At 39.1% G+C, this 18,861-nt stretch overlaps 2 protein-coding genes across 3 annotated transcripts in view; both read right to left on the bottom strand.

The window, feature by feature from the left end:
• Nucleotides 1-805: 805 nt before the first annotated feature.
• The window catches only part of LOC132407000 (forkhead box protein C2-like), a 31,400-nt gene continuing 13,344 nt past the window's right edge, over nucleotides 806-18,861 (bottom strand). Inside the window, exons 3-4 of one of the 2 annotated variants that reach the window (XR_009516341.1) lie at nucleotides 4,790-5,183; nucleotides 806-2,602 (exon numbers count right to left, since the gene is read on the bottom strand). Coding sequence is in view for 1 of the 2 variants with exons in the window: in XM_059993189.1 (XP_059849172.1) it covers nucleotides 5,175-5,183 (9 nt within the window). In the remaining variant the exon portion in view is untranslated. Of the gene's footprint in view, nucleotides 5,184-18,861 lie in introns of both variants that reach the window. The other variant, XM_059993189.1, reaches the window with a different exon arrangement.
• LOC132406999 (forkhead box protein L1-like) overlaps nucleotides 18,267-18,861 on the bottom strand; it is a 2,799-nt gene continuing 2,204 nt past the window's right edge. Inside the window, exon 1 of the mRNA XM_059993186.1 lies at nucleotides 18,267-18,861. This exon is cut by the window's right edge and continues 2,204 nt beyond it. The gene's annotated coding sequence lies outside the window, so the exon portion shown is untranslated.

Consider the following 18,861-nt stretch of genomic DNA (forward strand, 5'->3'; position numbering starts at 1 on the left):
TCCTATATCTTATAGTCTTAATATCATTTCCAAGAGTATCTCTCCCACTCTGTCCATCAAGATTTACAGTCTGACTCATATAATTCCCTAAGAAACCCTACAATGTGATCCTATGTGCCAGAGTATCCACACCAGAAACCATGGATCCATTTCCATAGAAACTGCGCATAAACAGTACTTACATGATTGCAAACACAGTTCTGATATAGCACTTCCAAGCAGGTTCAAACGATTAAAATCAGCAATTAGAATGAGTCGTCAATTAAATCCAAACATCCAATATGTGTGATATTAATATAGCTTTGGCCAAGCTATTCCCCAGAGTGGTGAATTCAAGATTCAAATTAACATCTTGACCCTGAATAGATACAGCATTTTTGTACTGATATTCAGGCCAACTTAGTATGTGTGTGTGTTACCTAAATGACTGCTCATTAACACAGTCATCACCTTCAAAGTTCAATGTAAATTTATTATCAAAGTATATATATGTCACCATATACAGACCCGAGGTTCGTTTTGTTGCGTGCAAGCTCAGATAATCAAAGAGCCATAAGTTACTTTCAACTGATGAGTGGGAACACCCAAAAGATAAGTAAACAGTTAAAATGGTAAGCATTGGGAAGAGGACATCATTACTCATTTATCACAACCAGCGCACAGCACAATTTTAACTCCAAAGGTTAAAACTTGTTTTTATTAATGCCCTTCATGATTTCAGAATGGTCCAACGTGTTTTGCAGTAGGCCAGTGGTTATTATAGTTTTGTCAGTCAAGCAAAAGTCACTGAGTTTCAAACCAAAAATAAAGGGAGTTCTTTATTATTTGTGCAATTTCAATACACTTTGGACACAAATATCTGGTTTGGAACACACAATAAATTAATATAATGATGTTAACTGTGTAATTACACGAGAGGATTTTATAACTTATAATGTTTCTGCTTAATAGTGGCATTGTTAATGAGCATATTAACAATAAATTACACACAAAATGCTGGAGGAACAGTAGGTTAGGCAGCATCTGAGGAAAGAAGTAAAGCGTCAACATTTTGGGCCATGATCCTTCATCAGGAATAAATAAGATCTATAACCTGTTGCAATCTTACAGTAACCCTTTCATCTTTCAGCTGCCAATTACTTAACCTTGAACCTAACAAGCAAAAGTGGCCTGCTCACTTTTGCACTTAGCTCTGTGCTCCAAGCTGTACACATCATTTTCCCAAATAAGTCAAAGGAAAAACTTTTGACTAGCAACAAAAATATGCTACATTTCTTGCAAGCATCATCTTTAGCTGAGTTTATGCTGGCTTGCCAAGAAAGTAAGTTGTTACTTTGAAGTGCCTTGATGGATGAATGTGTTGCTATAAATAACTCACAGCAGAAGCAATATGATCCAGAAGTACTCAGTGGCTGCTGGAACAATGCAAAGAGAAAGGGTTTCAAGGCAGATATGGAGAGAAGAATTAAGCAGTGACTCTGGTATAAGTTCTGATTTGATTTTGGGCTTTTTATATAATATAAGTGCAAATTTGAATATTATAAATAAAATAGAAAAAAGAAAAGATGAAAATTAATTTTTAAAAATCTGAATTCAACAATTGTGGGTCAAATGTTGCAAGATTAAGTTGGATGTAAAGAGGAAAATACTATGAAGGTCATTGATAAATAGACATATGTAGACAATGTATTGTATGTGGGTCTATTATATTTTCCTATTCCCTACCTTTTTTCCTCAGTGGAGTAAAAGGTCTCTTCCTTTGAAGAAGTTGACTCTTTTTAACATGGATTCTGGATGCTAACTGCCTCTAGTAAATGGGCCTTCTATTATGTGTAGACCGAGACTGTGCAAACAGACTCTGTTTCCTTTTATAATAATCTCCGAAGGACCTGAAATTTATATACCCACCAATAAGACTCATGTCAGGGATACAATGAAATAATCTGCAGTTGTGCATTTCCAACCTGTCAACTTTACATTGTCAAAACAAATCATAATTCTATCAATACCTACTTCCCTCAACAGCAGCTTTCAATAGCTCTGGGATGCATTGGCCATCCGATGCACCAAAAAAAATCCACTAAGACAGTGGTTCCTATCATTTTTTTATGCCATGGAGCCCCACCATTAACTGAAAGTTCAGTGGACCCCAGTTTGGGGACTATGCATTAAGACTTATTACCAAACATATTACCAAACATATTAAGGATGGATACAGGAGATCATAAATAAAGATCCCTTTATATATGATCCATCAAATCCAGGAGCCCATGATTTATAATATTACTGTAGGAGAATCTGTGGACTGAAGATGACCACCACCACCAGTTTGAGGGGGACTAACAGTGAGGAACAAACTTCAGTCTTGCTAGCGACAGCTAAGAAAGAATAGGGACAATTAATGTAATTGCTAAGACATCTTTTTCTTGTAGCCTCCCTCTCAAATGCCTCCAGTATCCACCACCAAAAAAGTCAAGGACAGCAGGGCTGATTTGAACTTGTCCTCCCAGATTTGCTATTTTCCCCTCTGTTCCCCACACACATGCGATAACAAGAAGCAGGAACTGTTGACATTTTTTTCAATGCTGCAGATGCTGTAAATCTGAAACAAACACAGAAAATGGTCAAAATGAAAATAAAAAGTGACTTGACTTGTCTGGGGCACTTTAACAGAACAGGGAGAGCACTAGGAACTTTGACTGATTAAATATTCTCCCTTTGGAATACAACTGTTTTGAACTCTAAACTTTAAGTAAAATAAATGAGTTTTGCCGACACCTTTAGGTCTCTAATTAAGATAAGGAATGTCACTGGTAATTACGTGCCCTCAAACAAAGCTCTGTAGATATGTTTAATATGGTTGTATCTATGTTCTCCTGACAGCAGCGTGCTGATAAATGAACAATATAAATCAGTGCTGAATGTTCAACATTGTCCCAAACCAGTACCACTAGTATAAATATAGCATTATATACAATGTACATCAAAGCAGTTTGCAAGCAAGCTAGGTACCATATAGGCCAAATAGATGAGACTCAATAGAGATGGTGTGCATGCAATGGCATGGCATTCAAGTTGCAGTGTTTTATGTTGTTTACACAGTCAACAAAGGTGTTAATTAGTTTAATGTGAAGAATTTCAATTTTTTAAAAAGCTGAGCAGGCAAGAATGGTGTTCAGTGTAAATGTCCACTGCATGCTCACATGTTTGTTTATACTGTCAGCACTGACTGGAGCGAAAGACCCAGAGATCACTCAATTACGTGCAGCCATCAATAACAGCTTGAGAGGCCTCTACAATTAAGCACTGCTGGTCTTTTCTGTATTACACACATATTCAATTTCTGATTTAAGGCAAAGGTTAAATCAAGCAATGCTGATGGTTGCATAAACTATGAGAATTAACCTAAATCCACAGATGGACATCAAAACCAAGAGATGAATTGGTGCTTTTAGTACATTACTATTTCATCATTGTTTCATATATAACTTAGTATATACTTCAGCGATGCACATACAGTCTCAGTGATGACAGTATAAGCAAAGGGGTAATTATTATGATAATTATGCTGTGAATTGATTTCCTTATGTGTCACACCATTCCACAGTACACTGAGCATCTCAAAAATACATGAATCCCTCTGAACTAAAGCCAATAGCTTGAGGGGAAAAAAATTCTTGTGTGATTCCACATGTCACCCACAATTTTTTACAACTAATTTAAAGTTTTAAAACCTTCTATGAGAAATTACAGAGTTAATTGTAAGTCCCTTAATTTATCCTTACATGTGCAGCAATAAGAAAGATTTTTTTTATTTAGTGATACAGCAGGGTAGCAGGCCCTTCTTTTCCAAGGTAATAGTGTTCCGCTACCATGCTGCCCCAACCTATCATGCATCTATGATAAATAGCATGTGATATCATATCCATATTTTCTATTTTTCTCCCCTGAATAGAAAACTAGGTGGACTTTTATCTTTACCTAGAGCATAAGTAAAACAATTTGCCAATCACAATCAATAACAACAATTCATTTACCACCATCACCAACAAAGACATCAAAGACATTTTCAAGAGGCAATGCATCAAAAAAGTGACATCCATTTTTAAGGACCTCCTCCAGCTGCAAAATTGCCTTTCAGTATATCACAGATAATATAAAAAGTTTTTGGCCAGATTATAGCACAAACTCTCAGTGCTTCAGATAGGGCCATCATATTGGAAATATCTATCAAATTAACAAAAAAAAGCCAGTAGCATCCAAGGTTAATACTCCAGTATGGGGAGTTCATTGGAGTATAAACTGCAGTTGTATAATCACCTCAGTCTACAGCATTGCAACATAGAAGCAAGGGCACTGCGTACCGAGCCAAGGTAGTTACGTCGATAATTCAGGAAAATCTGACAAATATCAGTATTCAAATCAGGCTGGGAATCCATCTTCACAAAATCTATTTACCATTTGATTGCAATTGAACATATCTGTTGAAATTCCTTTCAACTTTCAAATCTGATGGAAAATTAAATAAAATATACTTTCTGATTTATGGATATAGATCGATGAGAAATTTGTTGCATTGTAAAAAGCTATTTAATGTTTACAGTGAAATATTGAAATGATTGAATATAGGAGGCATGCATTTAATATATATGAGGTTCTTTGCTTGTTTAAATTTTTTGTCATGTACTTTTGTGAAAGGTATCTTTTTGATATTGGCTGTTGAGGCTTTATTTTGCTGTATTAATAAGGAACTCTGTTCAGTTTTACAACAGAAGTATCTATCACTTACTTGAATGTACAAGAAGATGTACCCCAGCAGAAAAACACAATGGTCCACCATGTGCACCCAGGAAGCCCACACTTTTGTTAATTGCTTGATTTGCCTGTCATATTTCAGTAACTATGCAGATCAGCTAATGAAGCTGCGGGGGTGGGGGAGTTGAAGGCTATTCTCAATTCCTCATAGAGTCAAGCTCCTGGACCCACACACGTAAGGAGCTTTGATAGTAGCACAATAAACATTGGGGTTTTCAAGTATTTTCTCAGATGTCTGGACAAGACAGGGGAGTGAGGGGTTGAGTTGCCACTCTCTGGAAGTTGCCTCCTGCTTCCTTCTTGCCCAGTACATTCTGCATCGTGCGAACACTTTGCTCACATAGCCCTGCCCTACATCTTCAGAAAGGCTGGAGAGAAAGAGAAAAGAAAGGTGAAGATTAGCTTTGTTCATCACGTGTAAACCAATAACACAGTGAAATGTATCATTTGCGTTAAATTAGTTCAGCCCACAAGTGTCACCAAGCTTCTGGCACCAGCATAACATGCCCATAACTCACTAACCCTGAGACGTTTCTGGAACATGGCAGCAAACCGGAACACACGGAGGAAGCACACATGGTCACAGGGAGAACATAAGGAGGATGAGATGCAAAAAAAAAACCCCTTCGTAAAGCCAAAACTGAGAAGCCATTTGTGGACATGCTGTAAGAGCACATCTAATTACCCTACAGTTCACCTGAAGACACAGTCCACATCATCTTGGCTCTAGCAAAGCACATATCTAGGAAAAGCCAATCCATTTATGAACTTTGACCTATAAGTAGCAAGTCAAGTATGGCAGATGATGATCATTTCCAGTAGAGGCAAGTCCAGCCATTCCTTTGATAATGCATGGCATTACTCTTGTCAATTCCTACCATCAAGGCCTTGGGTATAACCACCGACCAGAAGTGGACCGGGATCAGGCAGTTATTATTATGGCTGAAAGAGCATTGATAGTTGAGGTGTTCCACAATGGGAGTCTCAACCTTTGACTTCACTAAGCATTTCTACCTCCGACAAGGAACAAGGGGCTCCACGGTAGTGCAGCAGTCAGTGCGACACTATTATAGCTTGGGGTGTCAGAGTTCAGAGTTCAATTTTCCAGTGCCCTCTGTAAGAAAGTTTGCATGTGTGGTTGCTCCAGGTGCTCTGCTTTCCTCCCACAGCCCAAAGACATACTGGTTAGTTGGTTAATTGGTCCTTGATTAGGCTAGGGTTAAATTGATGGGATGCTGGGTGGCACTGTTCAGTGGCTCGGAAAGGGCTGTTCCGCACTGTATCACTAATTTTTTTTAAATTTAAAAGTAATGGATGCAAAGTAATCCATTTGCCCAAATAAGTGCACATCCAAACCAAACTGGAAATGTATTATTTCACTGCTACCCTCCAGAAACACATTGTGATTGCAGTTTACACCAACCACAAAATGATATCAACAACTTTACAAAGTTTCCTCAAAAACATTTGGAAAATTACACAATCATTATGCCCCACAATGACAAAGCATTAGTCACAACAGATTTCAGCTGCTCCACCACCTACATGGAGACCTCTGGATTACAAATGGGTCACAATTGTAGAACTGTATATCTAACAGCAATTCTTTAAAATGCCAATGTACCAAGCCGATTATGGTATATCATAGAACATAGAAATCTGCATTACATTACAGGCCTTTCAGCCCATAACGTTGTGTCGGGCATGTAACCTACTCTAGAAACTGCTTAGAATTTCCCTACCACATAGCATCCTATTTTTCTAAGCTCCATGTACCTATCTAAGAGGCACTTAAAAGACCCTGTTGTATCTGCCTCTACCACAATCGTAGGCAGTGGATTCCATGCATCCACCACTCTCTGTGTGGAAAAACTCCCCACCAATGTTCCTCTTATACCTACTTCCAAGCACCTTAAAACTATGCCCCCTTATGTTAGCCATTTCAGCCCTGGGAAAGAGCCTTTATTTATCCACACGAACAATGCCTCTATCATCTTATACACCTCTATCAGGTCACCTCTCATCCTCCGTCACTCCAAGGAGAAAAAGCCAAGTTCACTCAACCTATTCCCATAAGGCATGCTCTCCAATCTAGGCAACATCCTTGTAAATCTCCTCTGCACTCTCTCTATAGTACCCACATCCTTCTGTAGTGAGGTGACCAAAACTGAGCACAATACTCCAAGTGGGTTCTAACTAAGGTCTTATATAGCTGTAACATTACCTCATGGCTCTTGAACTCAATCCCATGGTTGATGAAGGCCAACATACCATACACCTTCTTAACCACACTATCAACCTGGGCAGCAGCTTTGAGTGTCCTATGGACATGGACAAGATCCCTCTGATCCTCCACACTACCAAAAGCTTTACCATTAATAATCTATTCTGTCTTCAAATTTGACCTACTGAAATGAACCACTTCACACTTATCTGCCACTTCTCAGCCCTGTTCTACATTCTATTGATGTTGTGCTGTAAACTCTGACAACCTTCCAGACTATCCACAACACCCCCAACTTTGATATCATCAGCAAACTTACTAACCCACCCTTCTACTTCCTCATTCAGGTCATTTATAAAAAACACAAAGGGGGTGGCGGTGTCCCAGACCAGATTCTTGCAGAAAGTTCAAAGCCATGAGGAAATGCAACTGCTATATAAGACCTTGGTCAGATCCCACTTGGAGTATTGTGTTCAGTTCAGGTCACCTCACTACAGGAAGGATGTGGATACTATAGACAGAGTGCAGAGGAGATTTACAAGGATGTTGCCTGGATTGGGGAGCATGCCTTATGAGAATAGGCTGAGTGAACTTGGCCTTTTCTCCTTGGAATGACGGAGGATGAGAGGTGACCTGATAGAGGTGTATAAGATGATGAGAGGCATTGTTCATGTGGATAAATAGAGGCTCTTTCCCAGGGCTGAAATGGCTAACACAAAGGGCCATAGTTTTAAGGTGCTTGGAAATAGGTTCCAAGGAGATGTCAGTGGTAAGCTTTTCACACAGAGAGTGGTGAGTGCGTGGAATGCACTGCTGGCAGAGGTGGTGGAGGCGGATACAATAAGGTCTTTTAAGAGCCTCTTGGATAGGTACATGGAGCTTAGAAAAATAGAGGGCTATATGCTAGGGAAATTCGAGGCACCTTCTAGAGTAGGTTACATGGTCGGCAAAACTTTGTGGGCCAAAGGACCTGTAATATGCTGTAGATTTCTATGTTCTAGGTCTATGTTCCAAATCGTTTAATTTCTCTATATTGACCTGCAAGCCATTCCCTCAGATGGCTGATCCCCTGTTGGGAAGAGCACTGAGCCCCCTCAATCTACTCCTCAAGAGCTGGGAACCATGTTTGGAGTCCCCTTGCTAACTCAGGTACCACACACATTTCTGAAAGTCCGTTACCAATCCTGTCTTTGTCAAGAAGTTCATGATTGGTTTGATCAAAAAAACAGACCAAATTCATAGAGTTAACTTTCTGGGTATGAAACTTGTTTCCAAATTTTAAAATATTATAAAAACAAAGATAACTTTTGGATTCTTAAGTGCATTTGGTGACTGAAATAAATAACATTGGTCCTTGTCACAGCTACTTAGAGACCATACTTGACTTCACAGTAGAAATAAGACTCACAGGTGGAAACACAAATGACTTACTTCTATGTAGAAATTCATAGTAAATGCCATTTTCTTTGAACATTCAAAGAGACATTTCAAAGGATTAATCAAAACCTTGGCAGCTGTATAACTGGGATCACTGAATGTTAACAAAACAAAAACAAAATCTGCTTGAGTGTTATAATTTCAAAACATGTATTGATCATAAGAGAGTACTTCTGTATACAGAGCATTTTTCATAATCTCAGAGTTCTTTTTGTTTACTGTCTTGTTTAATCTATCTACTACTAAGGTTCACTGAAGGGCCTGAGGGTGTTGTCATGCCCTCGTGTTGAAGGCTGATGACATTATTAAACATCAAACTTACTTCCGTACCTCAAAGAGCAACAGTACATGAATGTACAGTGCTGTTCAGGCTGCATATCTTTTGTCTTATACTTTTAGAAAGACAGTACCGAGCAAAAGCCTTAGGAATCTTAGTGACATATATGTGCCTAAGACTTCTGCACTTTACTGTCGTAATTTTATTTATTGCTCTGTACTGCTGCCACAAAATTAAGTAAATTTCATGTCATATATGACTGATGATAAACCTGATTCTGACGTGGGTCTCCATTATTGACTGAGAGTGGGAAGAAGGGAGGAAGGGGGGAATCATGTTTGCGAAAAGGGAAAGGCAGAGGGGAGGGAGAGGGAAGCTCCAGAGGGACATTCTGTAATGATCAATAAACCAATTGTTTGGAATCAAATGATCTTGCCTAGTAGCCTGTGTGCCTATGTGTCTGCACCCACACTGCATGCCCATCCCTGGCACTCCTTCTCTGCCACCTGTCCCACACCCCTCCCGCAGCACTTCACCTCCACCATTCCCAACATCCTGTGCTCCTGCCAGATTTACAAATTTGCTCTCCACTCACAATGACAAATACAGTACTGTTCAAAGGTCCAAGTAACCCTAGGTATATATATGTGCCTAAGACTTTTGCACAGTACTGTATACGACAACATTTCTAAGCGGACGATGCATTCCATAGATTGTGATCTTCTACAACCTGAGAGGAAGTGGCTGACTTTAGTTTAAAAACTGCAGTCAGCATAATACACTCAGACGTTTCAAGTTACAATTACAAAAAGGAATTTATGAACAAAGTCATTTGGATATGCTGGAAATCCAAAGCAACATACACAAAATGCAGGAGGTACTCAGCAGGTCGGGTAGCTTCCATGAAAATGAACAAACAGTCAATGTTCTGGGCCGAGAACTTTCTTCAGGACTAGAAAAGAAGAGGAAAGATGCTAAAATAAAAAGGTATGGGGAGGGGAAGAAGGATTGCTATAAGGTGATAGGTGAAGCCCGGTGGGTGGGAAAGATAAAGGCCTGGAGATGAAGGAATCTGACAGGAGAGGAGCCTGGATCATAAGAGAAAGTGAAGGAGGACTGGCACCCGGGGAGAGTGATAAGCAGATGAGAAGACGTAAGAGGCCAAAGTGGGGAGTAAAAGAAGAGGGAAGCAGGGAAGAACATCTATTTTTTACCAGCAGGCGAAGCCAACAGGTTGGAAGCTAACCAGGTGGAATAAAATGTGTACTCCCCCACCCTGAGGGTGTCAGCATCTTGGCACGTGAGGAGGCCATGGACTGAAATGTCGTAACAGAAAAAGGAATTGGAATTAAGATGTTGGCCCACTGGGAAAATCCACTTTCGGCAGATAGAGCGGTGGTGCTCAACAAAGCTATCCCCCAATTTATGACAGGTCTCATGAATATAGAGTGAGCCACCTCGGGAGCACTGGATACAATAAATAACACTTGCAAATTCACAGGTGAAGTGTTGCCTCACTTGGAAGGACTGCTTGGGGCCCTGAATGGGGGTGAGGGAGGAGATGAATGGGCAGTGTAGCACTTCGGCCACTTGCAGGAACTAGTGCCGGGAGGGTGATTAGTGTGGAGGGACCAATGGACAAGGAAATCACAGAAGGATCAATCTCTGTGGAAAGCAGAGAGGTGGGGGTGTGGGGTGGGGGGGGGTGGAAGTAACAATATTTTTGGTGGGATGTCCCTTTTGAGAAGAAACTGGCTCCAGAGAATGATGTGTTGGATGCGGAGGCTCATGGGGTGGTAGGTAAGGACAAACTGAACTCTATCGCTATTAAGGCAACAGGAAAATGTGGTGAACGCAGATGTCCAGGAAGTGCCGGTCAGGACAGCATCAATGATGGTTGATGATTTATGATTAATACATAGCTTGGAAATATTTTGTTCCTTTCTACAGACAGACTTGGAATTGGCACATAGAAATCTTATAACCTTACCATCATTTAATAAACAATGGTAGCGCACTCTTCCGATGGCATTTTAAATCAAAGACCCTCTTTCCTTCTTGTGATTCAGAAAGATAGTAAAGATGTTATAACATAATTTTAAAAAGAACAAGTTATTCTCCCGAGGGAGAGCAGTTCCTGCCTGCATCACCGTCTACCGAAATACGTCAGTATTAACGGAGTGTTTCTAATGCAGATTGTTTCTAACTATGCTAACAAGATAAATCATTTCAATTTGAAATGACTAAAATTGGCAATATGTTTGAATTTTTTAAGTTTGCCTCATAATTTCCTGCAAAGTATAGTTACCTATATAATTTAAAAGAGTTCAACACTGAAAAGGATCTAGTGCTTTCCCAGTGTATATGACAAATCAACTCTTCTTGGGCTTCCAGCCGGGTACTGGCATCAATTTTAACCGATGTTTCAATGACAAGCTTTGCCATCTTCATCAGGGATGAAGCCTGGGCTTGTCGAGTCTGGTGGTATTTATACTCCCATCATCCCTTCTTCCTGATTGGTTAGTCCGCATCCTATCAGGTTTCTGCTGTTCCACCTTGTTTACAAGTTCTTACTTAAATCAAGACCTTCACCTTTGTTAAAATACTTTCCCTCTAGTTTTATTTCAATGGTTTCCTTTAACAGGCGGTCCCAAAAGCCATTGGTGCCACACAGCAGATTTTTGCTGTCAAAGTCAATCCTATGGCCATTGCTACTACCCATTTCTCCATGTAACCCAAACAGATAAACTTCCTTGATGTGGTTTTCCACTGTGCATCTTGTCTGGCTGATACACGTAGCTCTTCATTCACAGAGAATCCTGTTAGTGCCTGCTATCCTGAGTCCCAGGACTTCTTTGACCTACGTAAGCTGTGATTTGAGCTTCTATATGGTTTATGGGTGGTTTTAATCCGATATTTCTTCAGGATCTTGGTGATCCTTTTAGAAACCGTGGAAATATAGGGAAGACAAGTGCTAGTGATGGGTTCCTCCTCACAGTTAGGTTTCCTGGTTTTTCGATTGGCCCTTTTAAGGACCCAATTGACTTCTTTCATCTTGTAGTCATTCTGTAGGAATGTTGTGTGTAGTTGTCTTATTTCCTCAAGATTTAGTTCAACACTAATTCACAAAATGTTTTAGTCTATGACTATATGACTAAAAGGCCATTTACAGTTTAACAAAGTCAAACAGCAAAATAACAATTTGACACAGACTAGATGGGCTGTTTCTGCTATAGTGACTCTATAACTGAAAAGCTAGTTACCATTTGAATTTGTTGAATTTGATAAGCTTATTGAGAAACTTTCTGGTTAAAATTTGCATCAACCAATTTAGGTAATTTGCAGTCACTTAACTGACTGTAAATAATGAACACAATTATAATTGTTATTTACAGCTTATGTGGCTCAGTAGTAGCACATTTGCCCATGTTAGAAAGTTGTGCATTCAACCCCTGATCCAGAAATAGTCTAAATTAGCCACACTGGTGAAATACTGATGGAGGAGCCTTCTCTTGGATGAGCTGTTAAAATGAAGGCCTATCTGTATTCTCCTACTGATTATTTATCCCATATCCAACATCACTAAAACAAACTATTCGGTCATTTATCTCATTCCTGTTTGTGATGCCTCATTGCACGTAAATTAGCCACCATGTTTTCCAACATTACGATAGAGATTACAACTCAACACCAATTAATTAGTTGTGCCCTATTCTGATCATGTGAAAATGTTGATGCATTGACATCCCTGTCTAGCAACTTCAATTGGAAAGCCCCAGAGATGCTGGATTATCAGAGCTTTACTGTAATACCTTTCTATCTCAGATCAATGGATTTTTGCTAGCTGGGGAAAGAAGTTTTTAGAGCCAAGCTCAATGATTTGGATGGTTCACTTTGATTCTAGTTTCTAATGGTTCCTTTATCTTTCCTTAATCATGCTGGCAGTCCAACTAAATGGAAAACAGGGATGTAATTCCTGTTCCACTGCACCTTGTTTGGTACCTATGAGCAGATCAATGGTTAGGTCTGTGGATTGCACCTATTCAGTGCTAATCTTACTAACTACTACAATATGAGAAAGACACCAAATATTTCTGGATACAACCATAAGGATCTATGATGAGGCTATCAGTATCTGGCTTATTGTGTATAATTCTGATATCCCGAATGCAGCAGAGAGCACTCAATAAATGTATTTCGTAGACACGGGCATTCGCACACACATAAACATCGCCTTGTCACTCTGCTGCTGTCACACTGAGCGGACGAACTTCATTGTCTTCACCCGTATGTTCCCATAATGGGTCCTAAACCCAGCTAATGCACATGTGTTGGCTTTATGGTAACTTCCCCACTATACACGGCAGAATATTCCATTTCTTTTCACATTACTAATGTGTATATGCGGTTTGTATAATATTTATTTAATCATATAATTGTAACTACATTGTGTGGTGCATCATATTCTAATTCATGTGTAGTTTTAAAATAACTTTGCTGGTAATTAAAGATTGTATGTTATACAGACATCAATTGATCAAATATATATGCCTTATATTTGGCACAATGTCCTAGTACTGAATAGAAAGGAGCTCGTCGCCCTCTGTGAGAAAGAGATAGGGGCTGCCAGGAGTTCACACTGGGCCAGAATAAATACGGAGATATTCTTGTGTTTTCTGGTAGATATCTTCTTGTAAATATTGGCAGTTTTCTTTTCACTATTTTTGCAAGTTTTTGTAAGTTTGATTTTTGACACACCTAATAAACAGCCTTGCACTAAAGTGCAAAGTGACTTCAGCTATATTTTCCTTTGGTCATCACCCACATTTAAACACCTACATAAAGAAGAACTTTATGATAACAGCAGGAGTGCACAGAGTTTCCTCAGATTAATTCTTGGGATGATGTGAAGTGAGATTAACTAAACTAGGCCAATGATAAGCGTAAGGGATTCAGCAGATGCTGGAAATCCAACTGCTACAAATGCCCCTTCACCTTCTCCCTGACCAGCATGCATGGTTCCAAAGAGTCCATTCAGGAGCGGCAACATTTCATCTGTGAGTCTGTTAAGGTTGTATCCGGTGCTCCCAATCCCTTCTCTACAGCGATGAGACCCGCTGGGGGCAGCATTCCTGGTGGCCACCCATTTCAATTCTACTTCCCATTCTACTTTCCATTCTGTTGCCATGACAAGGCCACCATGGTGAGGCATCTGGGTATCCACCAATCTGGCAGCATGAATATCAATTCCTCTAACTTCTGGTAATTTCTCCCCCCTCCCCCACTTTTTTTTCTGTTACCCATTCTGGCCCTCCTGTTATCCCTTCTTCCCTCCTGACCTGCCTATCACCTCCCTCTGGTGCCCCTCCTCCTTCCCTTTCACACATGGTCCATTCTCATATCAGATTCTTTGTTCCTCGGCTCTTTACCTCTCCCACCTATCATCTCCCAGCTCCTCACTTCATCCCCCCTCCCCCAGCCATCTGGTTTCACCTACCACTTGCCAGCTTGTACTCCTTTTCCTCCCCCAAACTTCTTACTCTGACTTCTTCACTCTTACTTTGCAGTCCTGATGAAGAGCATCTGCCAGGAATGCCAAATGTTTATTCCTCCCCATAGATGCTCCCTGACTTGTTGAGCCCCTCCAGCATTTTGTGTTCATTGCTCTAGACTAAGCAGAATGAGAGATGATCCTATTAATCCTCCGCATGCTTGATCCAATGTTGATGCTTGCTCTGTCCAGAACTACATCACAAGTAAGAAGATAGCCATTCTCTAAAGAGATGAAAAAAAATGTCTTCGCCCAGAGACTGTATATCTTTGGAATCCATTGCCCAAGAGTAAGGGGCATCTTAAATCCCTTACCTGTACTGAAGCATTAGAAATGTTCCTTTCTTAGCAGTATGTCACAGTATACTTGCAACTCTGCCAAGGGAGAGGTGGTAGCCCAGTTACTGGATCTGCTCAAGGTAAAGACCAATAACCGATCTTCAGATTTAATGCCATTAGTGCATAAAAGTGATACTTTTAAAAAGGTTGGCTATGCCTTTATTAATCGCAGAGCAGGCATGAGGGGGTTAAATGACCTGCTCCTACTTCATTTTCTTTTGTTTTTATTATTTCTTCATACATGTAAAGCTTTTAGCAATTTGAACCTATATTTGAAATGAAATTAGAATATGAGAACAAATGCATGGATGATTAGTACAAATCTAATTGATTGGGATGTAACCCTTACTCTTAAAAATAAATGATTAGAAGAAATATTAGCCTCAGAAGCCTATACAATCCCTCAAGTCTACCTTACCATTCAATAAAATTACGGCCAATCTAAACGTGACCTCAAATCTGCTTCCCTGCCTATTAACCATATCTCTGAATGTGCTCAGCATGACTCAATTAGGATCATCCAGTTTCTTGTCATAGTTTTGGTGAAAAAAAGTTAATGTACGTGTAGAATTAGAAATCACATTTTGAAAAAAGGGGAGAAATTCTATTCTGTTGTCTTCTTGGTATGGACAAGTGAGATCTCTACTGTACCTGATTCTAGGAATGCGTAATCGTGCTGTAAGAAATAAAAAATTAAAAACATTAAGAAAGTCGGCAAATGTTGCTAATTCAAAGCAGCACACATAGAATGCTGGGGGAACTCAGCAGGTCAGGAAATGAATAGATAGTCAAAATTTTGGACAGAGACCTTTCTTCAGGACTGTGGAGCTCAAAAATGAAACTTCTCCAGATCTAGAATCCTTAAGAAACAATAACTCATCAAAACCAAAATGTTTCGATCAAGCCATTAAAAAAAATTATTATCAACCAGTGAAAATCCCACAATGCCAATAAAGAGGCATGATAGTTTATCTTGTTCCCTTGCCCATTGTACAAATGTATTCGTACTTAAGTAAACAAAGTTTTGCACTGAATTTGCTAAAAAAAAATCATCATGGCAGTCAGCATTTTTATTCTATTCATGGCTGCATCAGCTAATGGTGTGCAAGATTCATCTGATATTTGCCTAGTGTGTTTCTTCTGCAAAACGTCCAGTTGAACAAGACTAGTGGTGACCAGAAATCTGCAGCCACCTTCATGAAATGGCACAAGTTTACTTGTTGCTCTTTGTGCCAAGTCATGAAGATAATTTTCCACTTAAATCCATCTTGGAAGTCCCAAGGAAAAGCAACTTTCATAGTTGGACCACCTACTTGATTATATATACAACCACAGGCAATCAGTGTAAACTTTTTTTTTGTTACCACCTGCATTCAGGAAAATGAATATGTGGTTAATCCAGGAACAACTGTGTGTTCTTGGTAAATAAAACCTTACTGGATCCACATAAATACTTCAAGTTGTTAATTTAAAATTTATGTCTGGCTAATTAATCTCCACAGAAATGTTACTCTTTTCTATCTATGCTACATTGATGCATATGTGAAGAATGATATTGCACAAATATACACACAGTGCAAATACCTGTAAACTTTCAACGTCCAATTATGCAGAAGGCATGTGTGGCTCTCAAAGTTCATTACCATTGCATTTTTATGTTGATTATGTTGTCATTCTGTGATTTACTTGGTAAAGTGTACTTTGAAGTTCACTGTACAGAATTATTTGGAGAGGAACTGTTCTGTGCATGAGAGCAATTGGGTTTTAAAAAAAACTCTAAACAGGAAATACTTGCAAATCTCTTGGTTCTTTGCAGAAATCTGATGAAGTTTATTTACTTTAATGCACATTCCTCATCTGCACAGTGCAAACATATAAAAACAAAAATCCTGGGAGCAATCTTAACTAAAAAACAAGATCTGTATTTATTTCCTTTTATGTTACAATAAAATAAACCGCTCTTTTTTTACACTCACGCACCAGGGACAGTAGTGTTACCTTGAACTCTCAATGATCTGATGGCTCAGCGTCAGTTTGAAGTTTGTTTAGCCAATTACTGATCTCGCCTCTTGTTTACGGGTCAAGCTCCAAGCACCTGAAGACATTTCTTTGAGAACAGGCCTTCACGGAGAAAACTTCTGATGTGGGATATTTGTCACATATCCCATTTAAACGCAGCTATTTAGATTTATTTTTCCACTGGAAACTTTTAAATAATGCACTGGCGGATGTTCGGTTGAACTAAATACATTGACCACATTCAACTAACGAACTAAACTTTGAACATATGTGTTCCAGTAAAGAACCATAAATTAATATTTTGATTTTAGAATTTACTAAAGGTATCAGTAAAGGGAGAATAGTGATCAAAAACATAAATACATGCGATATCTCTCATAATCATGAAATTAAGATTTATTTAAATAGACGTGTCGAATTATTGAGTCATAGTGCAAAGAAGGCCCTTCGGCCCACAGTGTCTGTATAAACCATCAGGTGCTTGTCCATTTTAATCCCACTGTTTAATTTGAATCGCAGGTGGCGAATTCAATTGACCAATGGAAATTAGGAGATTAAAATGTGTTTAAAGAATCGATTCCTAGGTCTAATGTGTTAATCGTGATGCATGTTTTCCGTAAAGGAATCGTCGAGCCCCCAGTTTCCTCCGCAGTTCTCAGAACGAAAAGAAATATAATGATAGACCTCAGCATCAGTATCGAATAGATTATGAATTTAAAACTATGAATTTATGAATTTAAAAATAGTCCGAAGTGCAGAGAGCTTTATTTTCAAAGAAAGCCCCAAATTCTCCAGAGCTCTGGGAACTTCGCGGTTCTTTGAATAGATGCTTTGTTTCGGCGCGGAATCCCGCCACCAGCGCGCTTGCCTGCTCCTGTACCCACTGCCTCCACAGCCTCAACGTTGACTCTCCAGCCGACTCGCAGTTGTTTTAGCAGATTGCTAATAAAGGGCATCGCTTTCGGGAGAGAGAAACACACTTATGGATGCCCCTTCTTAATGCTTGCAGAGAATAACTCAGTTAGACAGAACTAGGTAACTGGATTAACTGTTGGCGAGGAGGTCAAACGGCCAAAATAAATATGTCGGTCTCATATTAATTCTGGCGCTTGAATTACCAATAGTTATTTCATTGTCGATTCACTATTTTAAAGTACAAGGCGCTTACGTTAGAGAATGGCCCACACTTTGTATTGCATCAATATATTGCACTCCCTACGCTGGATCCAGTCCAATAACTATATTCGATCTATAACTTGTTGTCAGTGATGCCTAACGATCCGAAATTATTCTAAGGAAATTGGGGTAACTCATTAGTCCGTGTCACGCATCTATAGATTTACTGATTTAACGAATTTATGGTAGTGTATAAAGTTTACTTTTGCCTCAAACTGTGCAAAACAATTTAAATATCGTATTTGTACGAATGTTTCGTAATTAAGAATTAAAGCACGTTCATCCATCTCACTGGAACCAACGAGCCAGGTGCGATAGCCCTTCACGTCCTCCCCCCTTCCACTCCATTCCCTTATCATTTACTAGAATTAAATATTTCATTGCCTTCTTGACGGTTGTGAAAAAGTAATTAAATAAACATTAACGCTGCACGATTAAAACCATTAACACATTTAATTAAAATACAAGCAATATTACATTAATCAACATCGTTCAATACATATTTGTATTAATATTACATATGGGCAAAACAATATAATAACCACAAAGTATGCTTGGTGACAATTAATTTTTGTACGAATTGGCGTGGCGGGGGAGAAAGACTACACTTGAGATTACAGAATACAAAGACTGGTCAGATATACATTAACGCAGGCAGCTGGAGTTTGTCTCATAAAATTGTTGTCATCATGAAGTGCTGGCTTAAGCAAGCGTGACGTTTACTAGTGAATTAATGAAATCTGTATCATCTAAATATTCGTCAATGGAAATACACGTTTTCAGTGATACAGAAGCTAAAACGATGGCTATTTAAAGCCTACTTTGTTTCACTGTACGTGAAGCCACTGGGGTGTTATGTGACACAGAAAGACAATGCCCTCCATTTCCAATCATAGAAAAACGCTCAAGTAGAAGATTAAGACGATTTGTGCACTTATCTGCTATTAAACAATTACTTTGTAAAATTAACTTATTTATATATATATGTATGTTGAAGGCGTCTAAATATTAAATTGGCAACTGG

The sequence above is a fragment of the Hypanus sabinus genome, chromosome 17 (assembly GCF_030144855.1).
Source record: "Hypanus sabinus isolate sHypSab1 chromosome 17, sHypSab1.hap1, whole genome shotgun sequence".
In the NCBI taxonomy this organism is placed as follows: domain Eukaryota; kingdom Metazoa; phylum Chordata; class Chondrichthyes; order Myliobatiformes; family Dasyatidae; genus Hypanus; species Hypanus sabinus.